Here is a 19142-nt window from a genome sequence, read left to right on the forward strand (position 1 = left end):
TTTTGATATATCAAAAATACTAATGATTTTTGTGGGTTTATCTTTTATTCCACCATCTTGTTCAATCCATTTATTATTATTTCTATGTCTGTTGCATTTGAAAAATATACTAATAGATCAGTTGAACATAAAGATGTTTTAATATCTTCTCTGCCTATACTTATTCTGTTAATTTCTTAACCTAGACTATTACAAAAGTCTTCCATTTGATTTTTCTGCCTCACGTCTCTCCTTTCTTAAATTCATCTTCCAGTCGCCAAAATGATTTTCCTAAAGCACAGTTCTAATCGTGCCCCTCATCTACTCAATGAGCTCCCGTGATTTTATATTACCTCAAAGATAAAATATACACTCCTATTTGACATTTAAAGCTCTTCCCAATCTGCCTTCATCTAACCTTTTCAGTCTTATACATTGTTCATCTCCACACACTATGTGATCCAGTCATATTGGTCCTGCACACACTACTAACCATTTCCCATCTCCGTGCCCTTGTACTGATGTCCCCAAGCTTGAACTGCAGTTCCTATTTACCATTGTGTCTTGTAATTCATGTGTTTCCTCAAGACTCAATTTAAGCACCACTTTCCACATGAAGCTCTTCCTGATCCCCTAAGCAGCCAGTGTATTCCCTCCAAAAACTGCCTTGTATTAATTGTTTAACACATATTATTGATTTTTTCTTATTCTTAACTCAATGCTATAACTAACATTTATATTATCATGTCAAATAACAGTAAATTTCCTTTTATTTTGTTGTTATTCAATCATTTCAGTTGTGTCCAATTCTTTGTGACCCCACCTGGAATTTTCTTGGCAAAGATAATGGTTTGCCATGTCCTTCACTAGCTCATTTTATAGACGAGGAACTAAGACAAACAAGGTCAAGTGACTTGCCCAAGGTCACACATCTAATAAGTGTCTGAGGCCACATTTGAACTCAGGTCATCTTGACTCCAGGCTCATTGTTCTATTCATTGTGCCACCTAACTACCTTTCCTTGTTAAATTCTTGTTCTAAGTGGGAAAGCCTCTGATGTGTATCTATGATGTGGGTTTTTATTTTAAAGAAATAGTTTTCATAAGGTTAAAGAAAAATCCATCCATTTTTCTGCTTTTTAGTGACTTTAACATAAATGCCAGTCCACCTCCCATTTGACAAAAAGAAAGTGAAACCCAGCAAGAGGAAGTGACTAAAGGATTCTGACTTCAGATCTGGAGCTCTTTCCAATGTACCACCCTGATCCAGGCAAAGAGGCCCAAATAATTCAATGTGGCAGAAAAAAAGGGACATCTCTTAATAGATGCTTCTTGTAAAGGGCTTGTCCATAAGGCTAGATGGACAGTGCTTTACTTGGATCCTCCTACCCAACATATGTCCTAGGCAAAGAAAGGGTATTCAGTATTTATCGATAGGAGAGCCCTCAGGTGACTATTAAACAGATGTGCCTCCCTCACCCAAGTTCCTTCATTGGTATTTCATTTTCTCAGAAGTTATTTGAACAGAGGTGAAAGAAGGGAACTTAAACGTTCTTTACAAAGGACAAAGGAAGCATGATTCATAACAAAACCTAGTATTTGTCCAGACAATGTTAGAACCATAGAATCCTACAATAAGGAAGTTTAGAAGGCATCTAATCCAATCCCCACCCAATGCAGTAATTCACCCTCCACCCTCTTAACCATACCTGACAGGCCTTCATCTAGCTCCCACTCAAACATTAGGATGAGGAGCTCATTACTTCTTAGGATAAAATCATATAACACACTGAATCAGGGGACCTACGTTTAAATGCTAGGTTTGTTCTTGTTCAGGTTTGTTTTGTTTTGTTTTTTTTTTCAGTTGTGTCCAACTCTTCATGACCCCATTTGGGGTCTTCCTGACAAAGATACTGGAGTGGTTCGCCGTTTCCTAGGTTTCTTTCTTACTAGCTATTTGGCTCTGCATAAGTTAATTTATCTCACTGGGCCTGTTTGCTCATCTGCAAAATGGTGATAATATTTATAACTAGTTAATTCACTCCGGTGGGTGAGGATCAAATGAGATTGTACACATAATATTCTTTTTAGAAGTAAAGGGTTACATACTAATACTAATTATGATTTAATTTGTCTAGAGTCTAGACTCTAGACCGTGGGTTCTTAACTGGGGTTTATGAACTAAAAAGAAAAAATGGCTTGATAACTGTATATCAATATAATTGGTTTTGTGATCCCATGTATTTATTTTATGCATTTAAAAACATCATTCTGAGAATGACTCCCTAGGAGTCACCAGATTGCCAGAGGGGTCCATGATACAAAAAGGTTAAGAACCCTGGTCTAGTCAAATTCTAGTGAAGAAACTCGCAGTCACTGGGCCACTAATTGGTACATGTGGATCCCTGTGAGTTGCATATTGACTCAGAAAACCACATATTAACATTATATATGTTCTGATGTATTTTTTATTTATTTTCTTAAATGTTTCCCAATTACAATTTAATCTGATATGGGCCATTCGGAGTGCTGTGGGCATCAGGCAGCATGTTTCACACCTTTAGCCTTAGAGAGCCATCTGAGACACTGAGAAGTTAAGTGATTTGTCCAGGATAAGTATGGGTCACAGGCAGGTTTTCTTGACTCTGAGCCTAGTTCTCTATCCACTATTCCTGATGCTTCTATGACAATCAATCCATCAATAATCATTTATTAAGTGCCTACTCTATACTAGGCATTACTCTCTGGGATCACTGCCTTGTCTCAGCAGAGGGCTTGTACAGCTCAAAGAAACCATGCACTATGCCATGTTACCCAACACAGAGAGTTCACAATGGAGAGTTCTGACAAAAGGTGATCAACTGGAGAAGGAAATGGCAAACCACTCCAGTATTTTTACCAAGAAAACCTCATGGACACACATGGTCCGGGAGGTCACGAAGAGTTACAAATGACTGACAGACTGGATGATTAACAACAAAAGTAAAACAATGCTTTTCCTTAAGGAGCTTACATTCTATTGGGGGAGACAAAGTGTACTTTATACAGATATATGTAAAATAAATTAAAGGTGATTTTTTGGGGGGAAATTAAGGGAGACACTAGCATCTGGGAGGGCTCAATAAATGCTTCATGTGGAAGGTAGCGCTTGAACCAAATCTTATTCAGAAGAATTTACATTCTCCTAGTGGCCATGCTCCTAATGCACATTTATAGTTACGGCAACTTATATATAATTATTAAAAAAAACCATTTCCACTATTGTACAGTATTGATTATTGAGAAGTTTTTTTTATATTAAACTGAATTATACCCATGCTTCTATAACTTTCCACTTGTTGATCTTAGCTTTTTTTTTTTACTCTGTCACATGGTATTAAATTCATATTTAATCTTCCTACATAGGAGCCCTTCAAATATTTGAAGGCACCCACATGCTCCTACTCTCCCACTCCCCTCCCTCCAGTTTTTTTCCCCCTCAGGCTAAATATTCCAACTTCTTTCAACTGACCCTTAGGTGACACACCTTTCAGGACTGTCACCATCCTGGTTCCTCAGCTCTGAACGTTTTCCAGTTTGTCAATGTAACATGTAAAATGTAGCCCCCATAACTGAATTCATCTCTGCCTGCTGACCAAGGTAGGAATCCTCTATACAAACATCTCTGACAAGTTGTGATCCATCCTCTTATTATACAGCATACTCCAATGGAAAGAGGGTTGTTTCTAGAATCAGAGGACCTGGATTCAAAGCCCATTTCATTCCTGTGTGTATGACCCCAAGCTGTCTCTTAACTTCCCTGGGGCCACGATGTCCTCATCTGTAAAATGAGGGAGTTGAACTAGATCAGGGTGTTTTAACTGCCGTTTTTTTTTTTTTTTTTTTGGTGGTATCATGGACTTCTCTGACAGTCTGGTGAAACTTACAGTACTCTTCTCAGAATTTTTTTTTTATTTCCTAATGGAAGAAATTGTTAAATTTTAGTTAGAGGTTAGTGAAAATAAAGATGTAATTTTTTTTCTCCATCCAAATTCATCGATGATCACCTCCCCCTGCCCTGAAATCTATTCATGGACCTCTTGGGGATTCACAGAACCCAAGTTAAGAACCCCAGAAACTCACTAATCAGAAGAGGCATTAGCTGCTCCATTGTAAGACATTTCTCATTACTAGAAATCTCTTCTTACTTAGCTCAAGCCCTAGTGATGTGTAGACATGTGAAAAAGTTGTTTTTTGCACATCACCTATATACTTTAAAATATTTTTTCAACAGTGTTAGCATTCTTCAAGTGAACTCTTAACCTATTACAATCCAGACTCAATTAATATTTGCAAGTGAGTGGACTCTCTGAAAGGCTCAATGCTATTGATAGTGCAAGAATTTTGTACCAAATTAATTTCCAACAATGCCATGTTTTGTCTAGAAATAGGAGTAGTTTTATTTTTCTGTCTGCTACATTATTCTTGGTTGTCAGCCAAGAGGGGATAGCTCATATATGATTATGTGTATGCATATATATGTATATATTTAATATTTAAAATGATTTTTTTCCTGCAAGAGGAAAAAAAAAGCAAAAAAACCCCCCGTATACTCATTACTCAAGATCTGGATGGGTTTATAAATAGTAAGAATATGAAAAGCAGATATTTACATGGCATGTTAAAGTTTGTGGCCATATTACCAGCTCAAAAACTGTCAGCAGCCCCCAGTTGCTCGTGGGGTATTTGCTTCAGGTTCACATTTGAACAGTCCTTCCTTTGGGGTAAATATTATAAATATTGCCATCTCCATTTTACAGATGAGGAAACTGAGCCTCAAAGAGGTTGGATATCTTGCCCGCTGTTACATAACTGTTAAGTGCCAGAGGCAAGATGTGAACTTAGATTTCTTCTGATTCTAAAACAGTCCCACTATTCCATGTTGCCTCTTTCTATGTGTGTCCCTAGAAGACTGTTTATTAACAAAGGGCCCTCTTTTCACTTTCCACACGCCATCCACCTTGTCATCTATCTTTCCTAATAGGTCTCCTCTTTCATCCATTTTCCCCACAGCCACAAAAACCGTCTTCCTAAATCAGGTCTGTTTTGGCCACATTCCTCACCACTCAACATTCTTTAGTGGCCTCCTATTGCCTCTGGGATAGAATACAAATCCCTCAAGCCCAGGATTTTAAGTCCTGAACAACCTGGCTTCCTTAACTTAACATTATTCTCCCTTACATAGTCTGTGTACAAGCCAAACTGAACCACATAGCTATTCTCTCACCCATCACCATATCTATCCACTGATTCAGATCATCCCCTACATCTAGAATGCACCGCCCCTTCAACACTGCCTCTGCATCTATTTTCCTTCAAGTTTCAGCTCATGCGTCATCCTGTCTGAGAAGCCTTCCCTGATTTCTCCAGTTTTAAGTTCATCTTCTCTAATTGGCTTTTATTTATTCATCTGTGCACATGCAAGCCAGCCTGGCTGAAGCACCAAGGCACCCTGGGAGACAGGCAGAAGGTAGTACGTGCTGGGCACCTTGACTCTCAGACCCTGATGGGGACAATCCCGGACTCTGAACCCAAGAACCTTGGGAATGGGAATGCTTCCGGCCCAGTGCTAGCAGCGCATCGTGGGTAGCAACTGTGGTGGAAATGCAACCTGGCGACAGTCCCTGCAGGGGCTACAGCCAGAGCCATTAAAGACTCAGAAATGAAAGTTTTTGCCACCAAAATCCTTGGCATTGTTAAATAGTTCCAGATCAGAAACTGAAATGATTTTATTAGTGGAAATGACATAAAAGAAAAGGCATCATCATAGTCAGCTTGGTGGTGTAGTGGATAGAGCACTGGGACTGAAAGCACGAAGATCTGAGTTCAAATCCAACCTCAGACACTTACTAGCTGTGCGAGCAAGTTACTTAACCTCTTTTTGCCTCAGTTTCTTCAACTGTAAAATGAGGATAATAATAACACCTACCTACCAGGGCTGTTGTGAAGATCAAATGAGATAATATTTATAAAGCACTTAGCACAGTGCCTGGCATATGGTAGGCAAAGTATAAATGCTTATTATTTATTGTTAGCATTAGTAGCAGGAGTGATAGTAGCTTTGCCACTGTTCCCTAAAAACCATAGGGACCTCTCCATCTGACTTGTAGCTAAAATACTCCATTTCTGTTATCTGTCTCTCATTAGAATGTGAGCTCCTTGGGAGGAAGGACTGTCTTACTTTTCCATTTGGATTCTCAGTGCTGAGCACATAGTAAGTACTCAATAAAATGCGATTTTCATTCATTCATTCATCTGCTCACTCATTCGTTTCATGTTATAGTTAAATTCCTGTTCCTTGAGAGTAGGTTCTATTTATGTTCTATCTCTATAACCCTGGTGTCCTGCTCATAGCAGCTCTTTAATAAATATGAATTACATTGAATTCAAAGGCCCTTGCCTTTTCACAGTCTATGCATGGACAATGTTGAATGGAGAGAACTGGCATCTCTTCTAAAGATCACAGTGTAGTATTCTAAAACTCTGAATCAATTCAAAATACTCTCCTTACTAATCGAACTTTAGGCCAAAGACTTTTATGAGAAGACTGATGACAAATCTCCATCATTCTGCATCTCTCTGAAGCATTAAATACGAGAGTGGAGCAATACATACCCCAAATTTTATTCTCGGCTTTGCCCCTTGTTAATATGCTAAACGTCCTTGAGCAAGTAATTTCCTCCTACAGACCTGATGGTCCCCGTTTATAAAATGAGGTGATTGGACTCAGTGATGTTAGGGTATCTTCTCCTCTGCTATTCTTTGTTCCAAGAGCCCTTTCAGTTCATCATGTTCAGCCTGGGAGTTCTACGAGAAGTAGAACCTTTCAGTCCTACCCTTCTATGGGCCCTTCCAGTTCTGATATTCTATGGAGTAAGGTTCCATTTAGGAACAACATTCTAGGACATCCAAGAATTGCCACCCAGACAAGTACAAAGCTGTTGTGAGCAAGCAGAACAGAGAGACACAAGCAGTACTCACTGTAGGAAGGTATTCCATAGGCTTGCGCTGGAGGAGGGTACGGTGAATAAGCCGTGGACTGCTGGATCCCTGTACTGTATTGAGTCTGTCCATACGTTGCCATGGCGGGGAGAGACTGGACAGACACTAGATGAGGATAATGTCTACACAGAGGGAGAGAAGACTGTTTAACACCAAATCACTATCATCACAAACTCATTCTACTCTCTGACTACCTGAGTTAAATGAGCCTTGTGCCTGGGACCTACATGGCCCCATACCTCAGGTCTTGAATGAACAACATAGGGTAACTAAGTGACTCGGTGGATAGAGTGCTGGGCTGGAGTCAAGAAGACTCATCTTCCTGAGTCCAAATCTGGCCTCAGACACTTACTAGCTGTGTAGGTGACCCTGGGCAAATCATTTAACGCTGTTTGCCTCAGTTTCCTCATCTGTAAAATGATCTGGAGGAAGAAATGGCAAGCCATCTTTGCCAAAAGAACCCCAAATGGGGTCACAGAGAGTTGAACACGACTGGAAAATGACCGAACACCCTCCACCTCAGGTCTCCCAATACTCCAATCCATCCTACACACTGATGCTTAAGTAATTTTCTTTAAGTGGAGATTTGACCACGTGTCTCCTCTACTTTATCAACTCCAGTGGCTTCCTATTAATGTTAGGATAACGTACAAACTTCTCTGTTCAGATTTTAAAAACACTGCACAATCTGGCCCCAACCTATCTTTTCGGTCCCACTGGACATTACATCCCTCTGGTACTTTGTGAGGAAAAACTCGAAGGCCATTTTGGCTGTGCACAATCCTCTGTCTCTCAGCACTCTGCCTCCGCACTAGCCCTGCCACATTCCTGGAATGCATTCCCTCCTTACTTCTGCCTCACAGAGTCTGTCTCTTCCTTTAAGACGCAGCTCAAGTACCGTCTTCTGCAGGAAGCCTGCCTGACCCTCCCAGCTCCTAGTGCCCTCCCTCCTGAAATAGCCAGTGTTAACTACTGAATACTTTCTCACTTTATATTTATGTTGCCTCTGTTGCTATGCCCTATTAGAATGCAGGCTTCTTCACAGCAGGGATTGTTTCCTGCTTTGTACTTGTAGCCTTAACACCTAGCACAGTGCCTGACACATGGTAGATGCTTAATAAATGTTTGTTGAGTCACAAAATAAATACAATTTAACTTTTTGAGGGGAGAGTATCCACAGCTGGGGGGGGTGATTGTGAAAGGTTTAATTTAGGATAAATGACTTTCCCAAGGTCATACAGGTAATAAGTAACTCCTGATGCCAAGCTCAGCATGTTTTCTTGTACACTATAATATAAAAAAAAAAATGCTTAGTTCCAAAAGTGTTGTGACCAATCACTGCCATTGATTCTACATGTGATCTTAGGCAAGTCACTATTTGCTTTAGGGTCTCAGTATGCTTTTCTGTAAAATGGGAGTGAGGGGGGGCTGCAAGTGAAGATCCCAAGGTCTCTTTTAGTTCTAATGTGCTTTGAGTCTATCATCTCTGTACTGCAAACCTAAAGATAACGGCAGTAGGATCTTTTAAAACACGTCAGTGTGTGCTTGTACAGTATGTATGTGTAAATACACATGTATATATACATGTATGATCTAATGACCAAAACTTGATACTAACAAGGGTCCAGTGCTTTCCAGAAACTAAAACTTTCTTCTAAATTGATGGTCAGGTTTTTAAAAGAAAAAAAAACCTCTCAAACCGATGTTTCAAAGAACTTATCCACTAGAGCAAGGAATGGGACATAGTTAATCAATCACTCTGCAAGCATTCATAAAGTACCTACTATGTACAGGCACAGCCATAATAATAAAGTTGTCAATTCAAACATCAGATTGCCCCCAAATTCAACCAGTGCTACTCACCGTGAGAAGAGCGGAGGAACAGTCTCTAAAGCTTGTTTGAAGTTGCCTGGGGAGAGGAGAAAGGGAGACAAGGGAAAAATTGATTACAGTGTCTGTCTCCATCAATAATACATCATGCCAGCAAACTTAAGCTTCAATTTCACACACTGACTCACACACGAAGAGTAACTTGGAAAGAAGCTATGAAGGGATTCCTCTATTAAAAAAAAAGCTAGTTTAGAGAAAAGCATTCTAGAACCCTACTTTCTGCACAGTCTTGACGCTGCTTGCAAATCTCTGGCTATTAGACAACAGTGATAATTTAGATGGATATCAATTATGATCCTACATAAGAAGCCCAAATCCATCCCAGGGAGAAAGTTACAATCCTATCTTGGAGTGAGACAAGGACCTTTTCACAGCTATGGAAAGTAACAATTGACCTTTATTCAATCCCTCATTCAGACATTTGTTAATCAATTAAATTTTTATTAAAGACGTGTCTACTAAGTATCAGGTACCATGCTAGGTGCTCAGGATACACAAAGCAGTACATGTCCTTAAGAAGCTGGCTTTTTACTGAGGGGGAGCAACATATACACAGATAATAAATACAAGATAAACTCAAAGTAATTTGGGGGGCATTAAGAATAGGAGGAATTAAGAGAGCTCCTTACAGCAGGTTGCATTTGAGCTAAGCTTTGAAGGATTTCCAAGACAGAAAGGTAATAAAGGGGAGCAATTCTGAGGCAGCAAATTAATAAAGGAACAGTCTGTTCAGAGGCAGAGAGGAGGGAAACAGATTAGTTGTATAGGGGACATTAAGTAGGCCAGTTGGGTTGGCCTGAAGAATGTATGAAGGGGAGCAATGGGGATCATCAGCCTGAAAAGACAGGTAGTAGCAAGACTATGATGAACTTTAAATGCCAAACTGAGGAATCTGCAGTTTATGCCAGAGGCAAGAGGGAGCCACTGGATCTTCTGGAGCAGAGGTGTGACAAGGTCAGACCTGTGTTTTAGAAACACCATTGGCACCTATGTGGAGAATGAATAGACGAGGGGAGACATTGGAGATGTAGACCAAATGAGAAGGCTATTGCAATAGCTCAGGAAAGCATGGGGGGAATAAAGGCCTGAACTGGGAGCACAGTAGTTGAGAGGTGGACACAGATGAAGAGATTTGAGGAAAGTGGAACTAAAAAGACATGGTGGGGGAAGGGAGAGAAAAAGAGATAGAGGAGAGACAGACAGACACACAGACACACAGAGAAGCAGAAGAGGGGTGGCAGAGACTGAATATGAATATTGAGGAAGCATCTGCATAGACATGATAATTATACCCATAGGAGCTGATGAGTTTACTAAGTGTAGAGAGAAGGAAAATGAGTGACCAGGGTTTTTTCCTATTTTGTGGACACAGTTCCTTTCTTAACAGACTTTAAGAGAAATTCACAAAACAGTCCTATAAGCATTTATTAAGTGTCTGTGGTGTGCTAGACACTGGGCTAAGCTCTGGGCACATAAAAAGAGGCAAAACCAGTTCCTGTCCTCAAGGAGCTCACAAACTAATGGGGGAAACTACAAACAACTGTACAAACAAACTGCATGCAGGATGAATTGGGAATAATCAACAGAGAGAAGGCACTAGGATGAAGAGGGATTGGGGAAGGCTTCCTGTAGGAGGTGGATTTTAATTGGGATTTAAAAGGAAGCCAGGGAGGTCAGTATTCAGAGTGGCGTAGAGAAAGCTTCAAGGCATGGGGAACAGTCAAAGCTGAGAGATGTGTTGTTCATGTAACAGCCAGGAGGCCAGTGCTATTGGCAGAGTATGTTAGGGAGTAAGGTGTGAGAAGACAGAAAATAGCATTAAGTCCCTGATGCCAATTATCTTCCTCTTACTATATATCATTGCTCATGTAGTTCTCTACACCTGAAATCCTGCACCTCCTAATCTTTGGAAGCCAAGTTCAAATACTCCCTTCTCTGGAAAGCCTTCAGTCAGAACACCTCTTCCCATCCCCACCCCACACCCAAATCCTCAAGTTTTAAATACTATTTTCTACCTCCTGTATGTCTTAGTCTATTCTGGATTACAGGAATGGTATATTTGTCCTTTTTTGGGGGGGTGGGTATCACCATACTTCTAGATCAGGGATTTTGTAAATGAAGGTCTATGAATAAATTTCAGGAGGGTCTGTGAACTTGAGGAAAAATTACATCCTTATTTTGACAACACTTTGATTTTTTTATACTCTTCCATATTTTATTTTATGTATTTAAACACATTATTCCAAGGGTCAGAGTCACAGACTTCACTAGCCCACCTGAGGGGTCCATGAACAAACAAGAACTGCCATTGCAGATTATGAACACCATAAGGGCAAGGCTTACAACTTGATTATATTTTTTGCAGGTGGAATTTGAGAGGAGTCTTGAGGGAAACTATGAGTCTGAGGTGAGGAGGAAGAACATTCCAGCTATCAGTCTATATCCATCTTCAGGGAGTTCCCTTAGCCTCATAGTCTGTTCCCTAGGATGTCCTTTCCTAGGACTACAGAATGAAAAGTCTCATTATGGTGCCCTATGTGTCATTATATAAAAAAGAATTCAGTAATACATAGCTTGGTGAATTAAACATTTTGAACATGTTTTATTTAATGAAATATGCAAATGTGCATAAAATGTAACTAACTGGAAATATTCCTATGGGCTCTGGCTAACTTGTAATTCCATAAATTTGGATTGAATTTTTTACCACCAACCAAAACAGGTGATATACAAGTTTCATCACTTCTGGGTTTCTTCTTACTCTTATCTTCTTTCAGTCTGGTGGGAAAATTAAGTGTCTCCCCCTGACTGCTGTTGTCCCCTATATACGCTTTTGTAAAAGAGTAATCCCTTCCCTGTCACACCCCAATAAACCTAGGAAAGATTATACAAGAGGGAGACATACTTTACAAAAAAACCCTTTTTTTCCCCCTGTAGACTTCAGTATGAAATCATTTTGGGTGGATTTAAAAAAAAGTTTCAATCTATTTTTATTTGGTTCAATTTTAACATTCCCTCCTTACCCCCAATCTTCCCAGCCCAAACCCCAGGAACCTTAAAAGAAGAGGAAACATGACAGATGACTTACTAACTGCTAAAAGACACCCTCCATTTACTTCTGAAGTTTCAAATTTAAACTTTTTTCTTGATTGGGGGTGGGAGAGAAGTCAGAGTGTGGGTAACAATACTGCAGCTAGGCTGCAGGTTCTCTCTTTCAGGATGAGTAAATCATTGCAAACTTGATTTTTCATTCCTGAGTCAGTGGTATGGACCAGTGGCTGGCATACAGCAATATAGATGACTGAATTCTCACCCCAGGTCTTGTGGTGGATTCCTTTAGTGGGGTCTTGCTTAAGCCATTAAAACCTCTGCCTCTTGATTTCCAAAGCTCACATTCTCTTCCTCTCACAAGGGGATCAGCAAGCTAATGATTGGGAAAGGGGGCCAAAAGTTGCCACCTAGAATGTGATAACTAACCTAGGTGCTGGAGATGGCTCCTTATAAACATGGCAAGGAATTACATTAATTCCAATTCAGATAGTTTTATTGCAAGAAACTTTTTTGCTATCACCCCTTCTCCCAAATGCAGAAACACCACAAATCTATCATCTCTTTTCTCTTTGCAGAGAAAAGGAATATTCATGGCCAAGGATAGTTCTTCACTGTGGAAAACAGGAATTTAGCATATGATACTGGCCATGATAATAAATAACAATAAATATCTCACTTTTTATAGAGCACTTAAAGGTTTACAAAGCCTTTTCTTTCTAACAATCCTGTGAGATGAGGGCAATGAGGCTTGTCGCAATACTAATTAACTAGTTAAGTACACTGTAACTCAGGTCCTAAGATCCTCCCCACCCACCCACAAGACAAATGGAAAGAGCTGTGGATTTAATATTTGGGTTCTTTGCCTTTTACTGACTAGCTGTGCCACTTGATTCCCTTTGTGATATTGGGTAAGCAGCTTAATTCCTCTAAACCTCAGTTTAAATCACTCTCATCTACAAAATGAAGGAGACAGATCTCTTAAGGTCCCTTCCAACTCAAAATCTCTGACCTCCTTCTTATATCACATGTCCTCATAAAACAGGCAACAGTGCAGGACAGGAGAGAGCTCTGACCCTCGCAGTCAGTCCTGGTTCAGCCTCTTCCATCAATTAGCTGTGGGATCTTGAGCAAGTCACTTCACCTCTGAGCTCAGGTTCTACAAGTATAAAAATGAGGATGGCAACACTTGCCCTACCTCCCTCATAGGGTTATTCTGAGGATCAGATGGGATAATTTATGTTTAATTATCTTGAACATAAATTTAAAGTATTATTTTCAGTGATAATAAGATTGATTGCAATATATTTAAATTTTTATTTCCTTTTTGGATGATTATAATATTAATGGATACTCTCCCTCTCTTCGCTGCAGAAGTGAGGACTATGGGTGTGGAATACTGCATATAGTCAAACAAGGTGGAGGTAGGTATTGCTTAGTTTTGAACTGATCTTTTCCCTTCTTTCTTGGTCGCAAAGGATGGCTCCTTGGGTAGAGGCATAGGGAGGGATATATTCAGAAGTGATAGATAAAAAAAGGCTTCAATTTAAAAAAAATGTTTAAAAGATAAAGCAATATGACACATACACAAAATATTAATGGGCACTCACTCCTTTTAGTTTTTGCGTCATTTCCTTTAAAGAAAGGATCAGGAATTCTCTTCTTATATAAGCATTACAATGGTACCCCCCTCCCCCCACCCCCCCCCCCCCCCCCCCCGTAGAAGTGATTAGCTCTGCAGAGAGGGTGTGGCAAGCACAGGATTTTCCACGGGCCAAGTCACCTGTGGAAACTAGTTGCTCCTGGCTTAATGGTCTGAGGGGTGAAGGTGAGGAAAACACATTTGCCACATGCTCAGCTCTACCCAGACAAAACCCTGAGCCGTGCATAAAATAAGTGCTCAAAAAGTATTTGTTTATTGAATGAATGAATGAAAATGACATTCAACATCAAGATGGAATGTTAAAGACCTTAAAAAAAAATAAGAATGATGATTATCTAATGGGAGTAGGGATTCACAACCCAGAGGAAACATCTAATATTCCAGTATTTGCAGCTGCTTTTTTTTTTTCCAAAAAGAAAAATGTTTGCCTCCTCTCTCCTTTCTTAGTGTAATTAATCTTTCAAGGCTGTTAGCAGCGGCCAGGTCCTAGCTCAGCTCCCACCTCCAGTCTTCCTTGACCACTGTTATCTCTACTTTCTTCACATTGTCACATTAATTCTGTCTCCCATTCAGTTCTCTGAGGGAAGGGACCACATCAGAACTCTTTTTGTATGTTGTGCAGAGTGCTGGCGCACAGTAGGTACTCAGACCAATCCTTGCTAAAGATATGAATGAAAACAGGATGAAAGGTGAAGGGGGAAATAGGCCAGCCAACAGTGGCTTAATTTGGCACTTAGTGAGCACACTGAAGTATAGAATTTCTCCAGCAGATTCAGCGAAGCTGAGCTCCAATCTCACAAGGCACTGAAAGAAACTTGTTTATGTAATAGGATATTACCAGACTTGCCATCTCCGAATTTGATAGTAACTTTTCCCATTCTCCCTCTCAGAGAATCTTCACAAATTTTAGAATCGAAGACCCACCTGCTTCAATGCAATGGAAATAAAATATATTTCCTCCTCTGTAAAATGATTAAATGATCCCTCAAGTCCTTGAAAGCTTTGTCATCCCATATTCTAAGGTCCCTTTTGGCCCTAAATGGCTCATTTGGATTAGAAGCCAGGGGTATTGATTCCTATCATCAGGTACAGGTCATCATGATTTTATCCAAGACAAAGTCTTTAAGGCAGTATCTTCTTTCATATGCTCAAGTTTGGCTGCATTATATTTTGAGGTTTTCAAAATTTGAAGTCAACAGAATCTTAGAGCTATAAACGACCTTGGTATATAGAATATAAGAGCTGGAGGGACCTTAGAGATAGTCTAATACAACTCCTTCATTTCATGGATCAGGAATTGGAGACCCAGAGAGATTTAGTGAATTGTCTTAGGCAAAGGTGTCAGACACATGGTGGGGGGCAACACTCCCAGTGGGCCTGAACTGGATTAAAATGTAATTGGGAAATATTTATCAAAATGAACAAAAATAGAACAGGATACAGATAATGTTAATACAAGTTTTTCTAATTCAATATGTGACCCACAGGGGATTCTTACGTACAATTTATTTCCCTAGTTCAGGGGTGGGGAACCTGCGGTCTCAAGGTCACATTCGGATTTCCGGCACTTGAGGACTTGGACGGCCACATGTGGCCTCGAAGCGTAGGTTCCCCATCCCTGCCCTAGTTCTATCTAAGTGGATACTACTAATCTAAGGTCATAGTATGGGTTAACACAATAGTTTGACTAATTGAGATGAGAAATCAAATAAGAAGAAAAAAGGAAGGAAGAAAGAAAGAAACCTGGGATAGTTTCTCGTGTGCATATCTGGAAACCACTGCTGCTTCTTTTCTGGAGGCTAGTGCTTACTACAAAAGTACTTTGTGATTTATAGCACTCTGAAGGGAATGGAGGTAGAACTAGCAAGATTTGGCTACTAACCGGATATGGGAGAGACAAAAGAATCAGATGCAATGAACTCATAGAGTTTTGGAGCTAGCAATGATACTAGTGCAACTCTCTCATTTTTACTAGATGGGGAAACTGATGCCAGAGGTCGCACCCCTAGTGAGCAGAGGCAGGACCAGATCCCAGATCTCCAAATTCCCAATCCAAACGCTCCTTCAATCACATCCTGCTGCCTCCCATTCCTAGGCAAGCTAGCAACCAATACGCTAAACATAATTTTCACCTTTATCTAGGATTCTCACTCACTGTGTTTGTTTCACTCGAGGGAGAGAAATAACAGTCAAACACAGTCTTTAATCTGCTTGCTCAAAATTAATGCAACTCGGTTTCTGAATAAGCTACAAGGAATTCTTTCTGACCTCGTCCATGACTCCCAGGCAGCCTACAATGCTTCCTCCTACCAAGCTCTGGGGCAGGATCAAGAAGCCAATGTTCTTTTTCAGAAAGGCTGTTCAACATGCTTCTTCCACTGCCTTCACAACTCAAGACTGAATTTTTTTTCCTACCCACAAGATGAAGGTTTTAGAAAAAGGTTCAACCTCATCACCCCCTCCCCCTTCCAAGTGAAATACCTAAATCCTGCCACTAATCAACTCTATTGTTGTTGTTCAGTGGTTTTTCAGTCATGTCTGACTCTTGTGACTCCGTTTGGAGTTTTCTTGGCAAAAATACTGGCGTGGTTTGCCATTTCCTTCTCCAGCTTATTTTTACAGATAAGAGAACTGAGGCAAATAGGGTTAACTGACTTGTCCAGGGTCACACAGCTAGTAAGTGTCTAAAACCAGATTTGAACCCACGAAGATGAGTCTTCCTGACTTCAGGCCCGGCTCTCTATCCAGTGTACCACCTTGCTGTCCCTCAATCAACTCCATAATGTTATACAAGTCATTTTCCTGCTCTGGGCCTTAATTTCCCCTTCTGTAAAATGAAGGGGTTGGACAAACTGAGGGGCTTCTCACTTTGTTTTTGTCATGGACACTCTTGCCAGTTTGATGAAGCCTATGGACCCCTACTCAAAATGTTTCTAAAGGCACAGAGTAAAATACATAGGATTATAAAGAAGACCAATTATATTGAAATACAGTTATCAAAACATTAAAAACCCAAGGTCACCCCAGGCAAAGAACCCCCAGATTGGATGATTCCTAAGATTTATTCCAGCTCTTGGCCCTCTGTATTCTGTGTTCTTAAGGTCCCTTCCCATTTTAACATTTTATATTCCAAGGTCCATTCCAGTGCTGACATTCTCAGATGACTCTATTACTTTTGTAACAGCAGCAATGACTTTGTCAAGGCCTCAATTTCCTTAAAAATAAACTTCTGACGACTTGACATTTGACTGCAAACATGAATTTTAAAATGCCAGCTTCCCCCTCACACTAGTCCTTCCAGCCAACCCTGTTTTGTGGCATTCACATCTTGTGAGCTGTAATCAAACACAGTTAGCCACGGTGAGATAAGTGGGCTTTCAAAACACCTACAGCAAATATCCTCACAAGGGGTTAAACCAGTGGTTAAACATAATAGCTTAATGCTTCTTGCTAACTTCTCTTCTAGCAGGAAGGCTGACAGATCCCAAGCACAGCAAACAATAGCTGGAATTGTACTAGCAAGAACTAGTTCCTCTGCATCATTTGCCAATAATTTTTTAAACAGATTTAACATTCCTGTGCTTCCTTGACTCAAGCTGATCTAGAAAACAAGAGGCAGACAAGCCTTTGTCCTGAGATGAAAACCCTATAGGCAACTGGCCCATTTGGATGAGTTAAACCAGGAGAGAACTGAGTATACAGAGCTGGTCTGTGATCCTGAGAAGGTGTACAGTTGGCCCTGGACATCACACTTAATGTTTAATTGCTGTCTGTGGGCTAAGAGCAACAAACTGTTACATTGTCTTGCCACTTAATATTTGGAATTATTTCTACCCAGAAGAGGAAAATTTTAAAAGGAGGTTTGATCCCACCATGCAGGCTATTCAAATCTCTGGGTACCTTTCAGAGGGCCATCCTGACTTCCAGAGTCAGAAGACTGAGGGAAAAAAAAAAATTGTCAGGCAGTCTGTGCTTTTGAAAGGAAGTGTTTTTCATGAGATCAGGTTTTGGGGCCGACCCACAACATTGACACACTCACTTGAGCCCATTAGTGACTGCCGGCATGAACAAACCACAATGAGACCAGAGGCCTACCTCCTATGTCATGGGAAGACAGGGCACCAATGTCAGAAAGGTTGGCCGTCAATCTATCAGAGTAATGGCTGTTTACAGTCAGGCTGGGTGAGATCACCAGATCTAGCATTTCCTTGTACCTGAAGGAAAACAAAGGAAAAATGTAATTTAATTCATTAATTATTGATGCTTTACTAATGATTCCCATTTTTTCCCTAAGTGTATAAATATTAAAACTGATTACCTAAACCCTAGCTTCATATAAATTCTACATGATAAAAAATTCACTCAAGTTTTCATCAACGGGAAATGATGAATTAAAATGAAGTACTTCGGCCCCTTGAGAGTACACCCATTTGATTAAAGTTTTCCCCCCTCGTACTGTATTTTGCCACTAGAAAATTTACATTTCTGTGTCTTTTTAATGTCATCTGGAACAAGAAGTAGGCAACACTTGAAACCAGCACTTACTGAGAAAGGAAAGGAGGCAGGCTGAGAGACAGCAATCTCAGTCAGACCCTGGGAGGGTCCAGTGTGTCGATAGAACACTGGGGTCATTTCAGTCCCAGAGGTGAAAAAACATGGGCTGTTGTGGCATGAGAAGTCACAAAAGAGGCTGGATTTCCATAAGATCAAGTGAGAAGGCAACATGGTACAGCGGAAAGGCTGCTGGATTTGAGGTGAGCCAACATTCATCCGATTCCCAGGACTGGTTTGACCTTTCCCTTTGACACTTGCTAGCTCTATGACATCCAGCAGGTAACTTCTCCAGGCCTTGGTTTCCTCATTTAGAGAAAGGGGAGGCTGAGCTTGCTTACAACTCGAACTCGATGGTCCTAGGCTCAACAGCATCTGGGTGCTACTTAATTCGGGGCTCACACCACAATTCCTCTGAGGAGACAACAGTGTCTATGCTTTGGTACCCAAATCAGGGTGGGAAAAAGGCAGGGGAAGACACAGGATGAGAAAGAAGGAGGATAGGGGTATTTTTTTTTAACTTCCAGTATTAATTCTAATTAAAAATTTTCCCAGATCTTAGCATGCCCTTAGCACTTATATGTAATATATTCTATTATCCATCATGGTTGGGGAGAAGGGCGTTTGAGTTGCTGGAAAGTTACTCCATATAAGAGGAATAACTTTTTTCAAACAATTAAAATGGCAACTACCCCCAATAACAAAACCTAATACTGATTCTATTTCTTTCTCTGTTGATGGCACCGCCCTTAATCCCATCACTCAAACTTCAAGACTCAGAGGTAACTCTTCACTCTGACACTGCCCCCCCCACCATCTAGTATGTTGTGAGATCCTGTTGATTCCGCCTCTGAAAATTCTCATACATTCATCCTTTCGTCTTCATGCCTACTCCCACCAGCTTGGTTCAGGCCCTAATTCTGTCCTGCCTGGCCTGTCCTTGTTTCCAGTTTCTTCATCCTTCAAACCAA

At 40.5% G+C, this 19142-nt stretch overlaps 1 protein-coding gene across 3 annotated transcripts in view; it reads right to left on the reverse strand.

The window, feature by feature from the left end:
- Positions 1 to 19142, reverse strand: part of EYA2 (EYA transcriptional coactivator and phosphatase 2) — a 247930-nt gene that overhangs the window by 131030 nt on the left and 97758 nt on the right. For all 3 annotated transcript variants that reach the window (XM_027848711.1, XM_027848700.1, XM_027848704.1), the window contains 3 exons: positions 17716 to 17834; positions 8883 to 8928; positions 6999 to 7141 (listed from right to left, as the gene is read on the reverse strand). In XM_027848711.1, coding sequence (XP_027704512.1) covers positions 6999 to 7141; positions 8883 to 8928; positions 17716 to 17824 — 298 coding nt within the window. In that variant the 5' untranslated portion in view covers positions 17825 to 17834. The remainder of the gene's footprint in view (positions 1 to 6998; positions 7142 to 8882; positions 8929 to 17715; positions 17835 to 19142) is intronic.

This window comes from Vombatus ursinus, unplaced genomic scaffold (assembly GCF_900497805.2).
Source record: "Vombatus ursinus unplaced genomic scaffold, bare-nosed wombat genome assembly UNPS02000580.1, whole genome shotgun sequence".
Classification (NCBI taxonomy): domain Eukaryota; kingdom Metazoa; phylum Chordata; class Mammalia; order Diprotodontia; family Vombatidae; genus Vombatus; species Vombatus ursinus.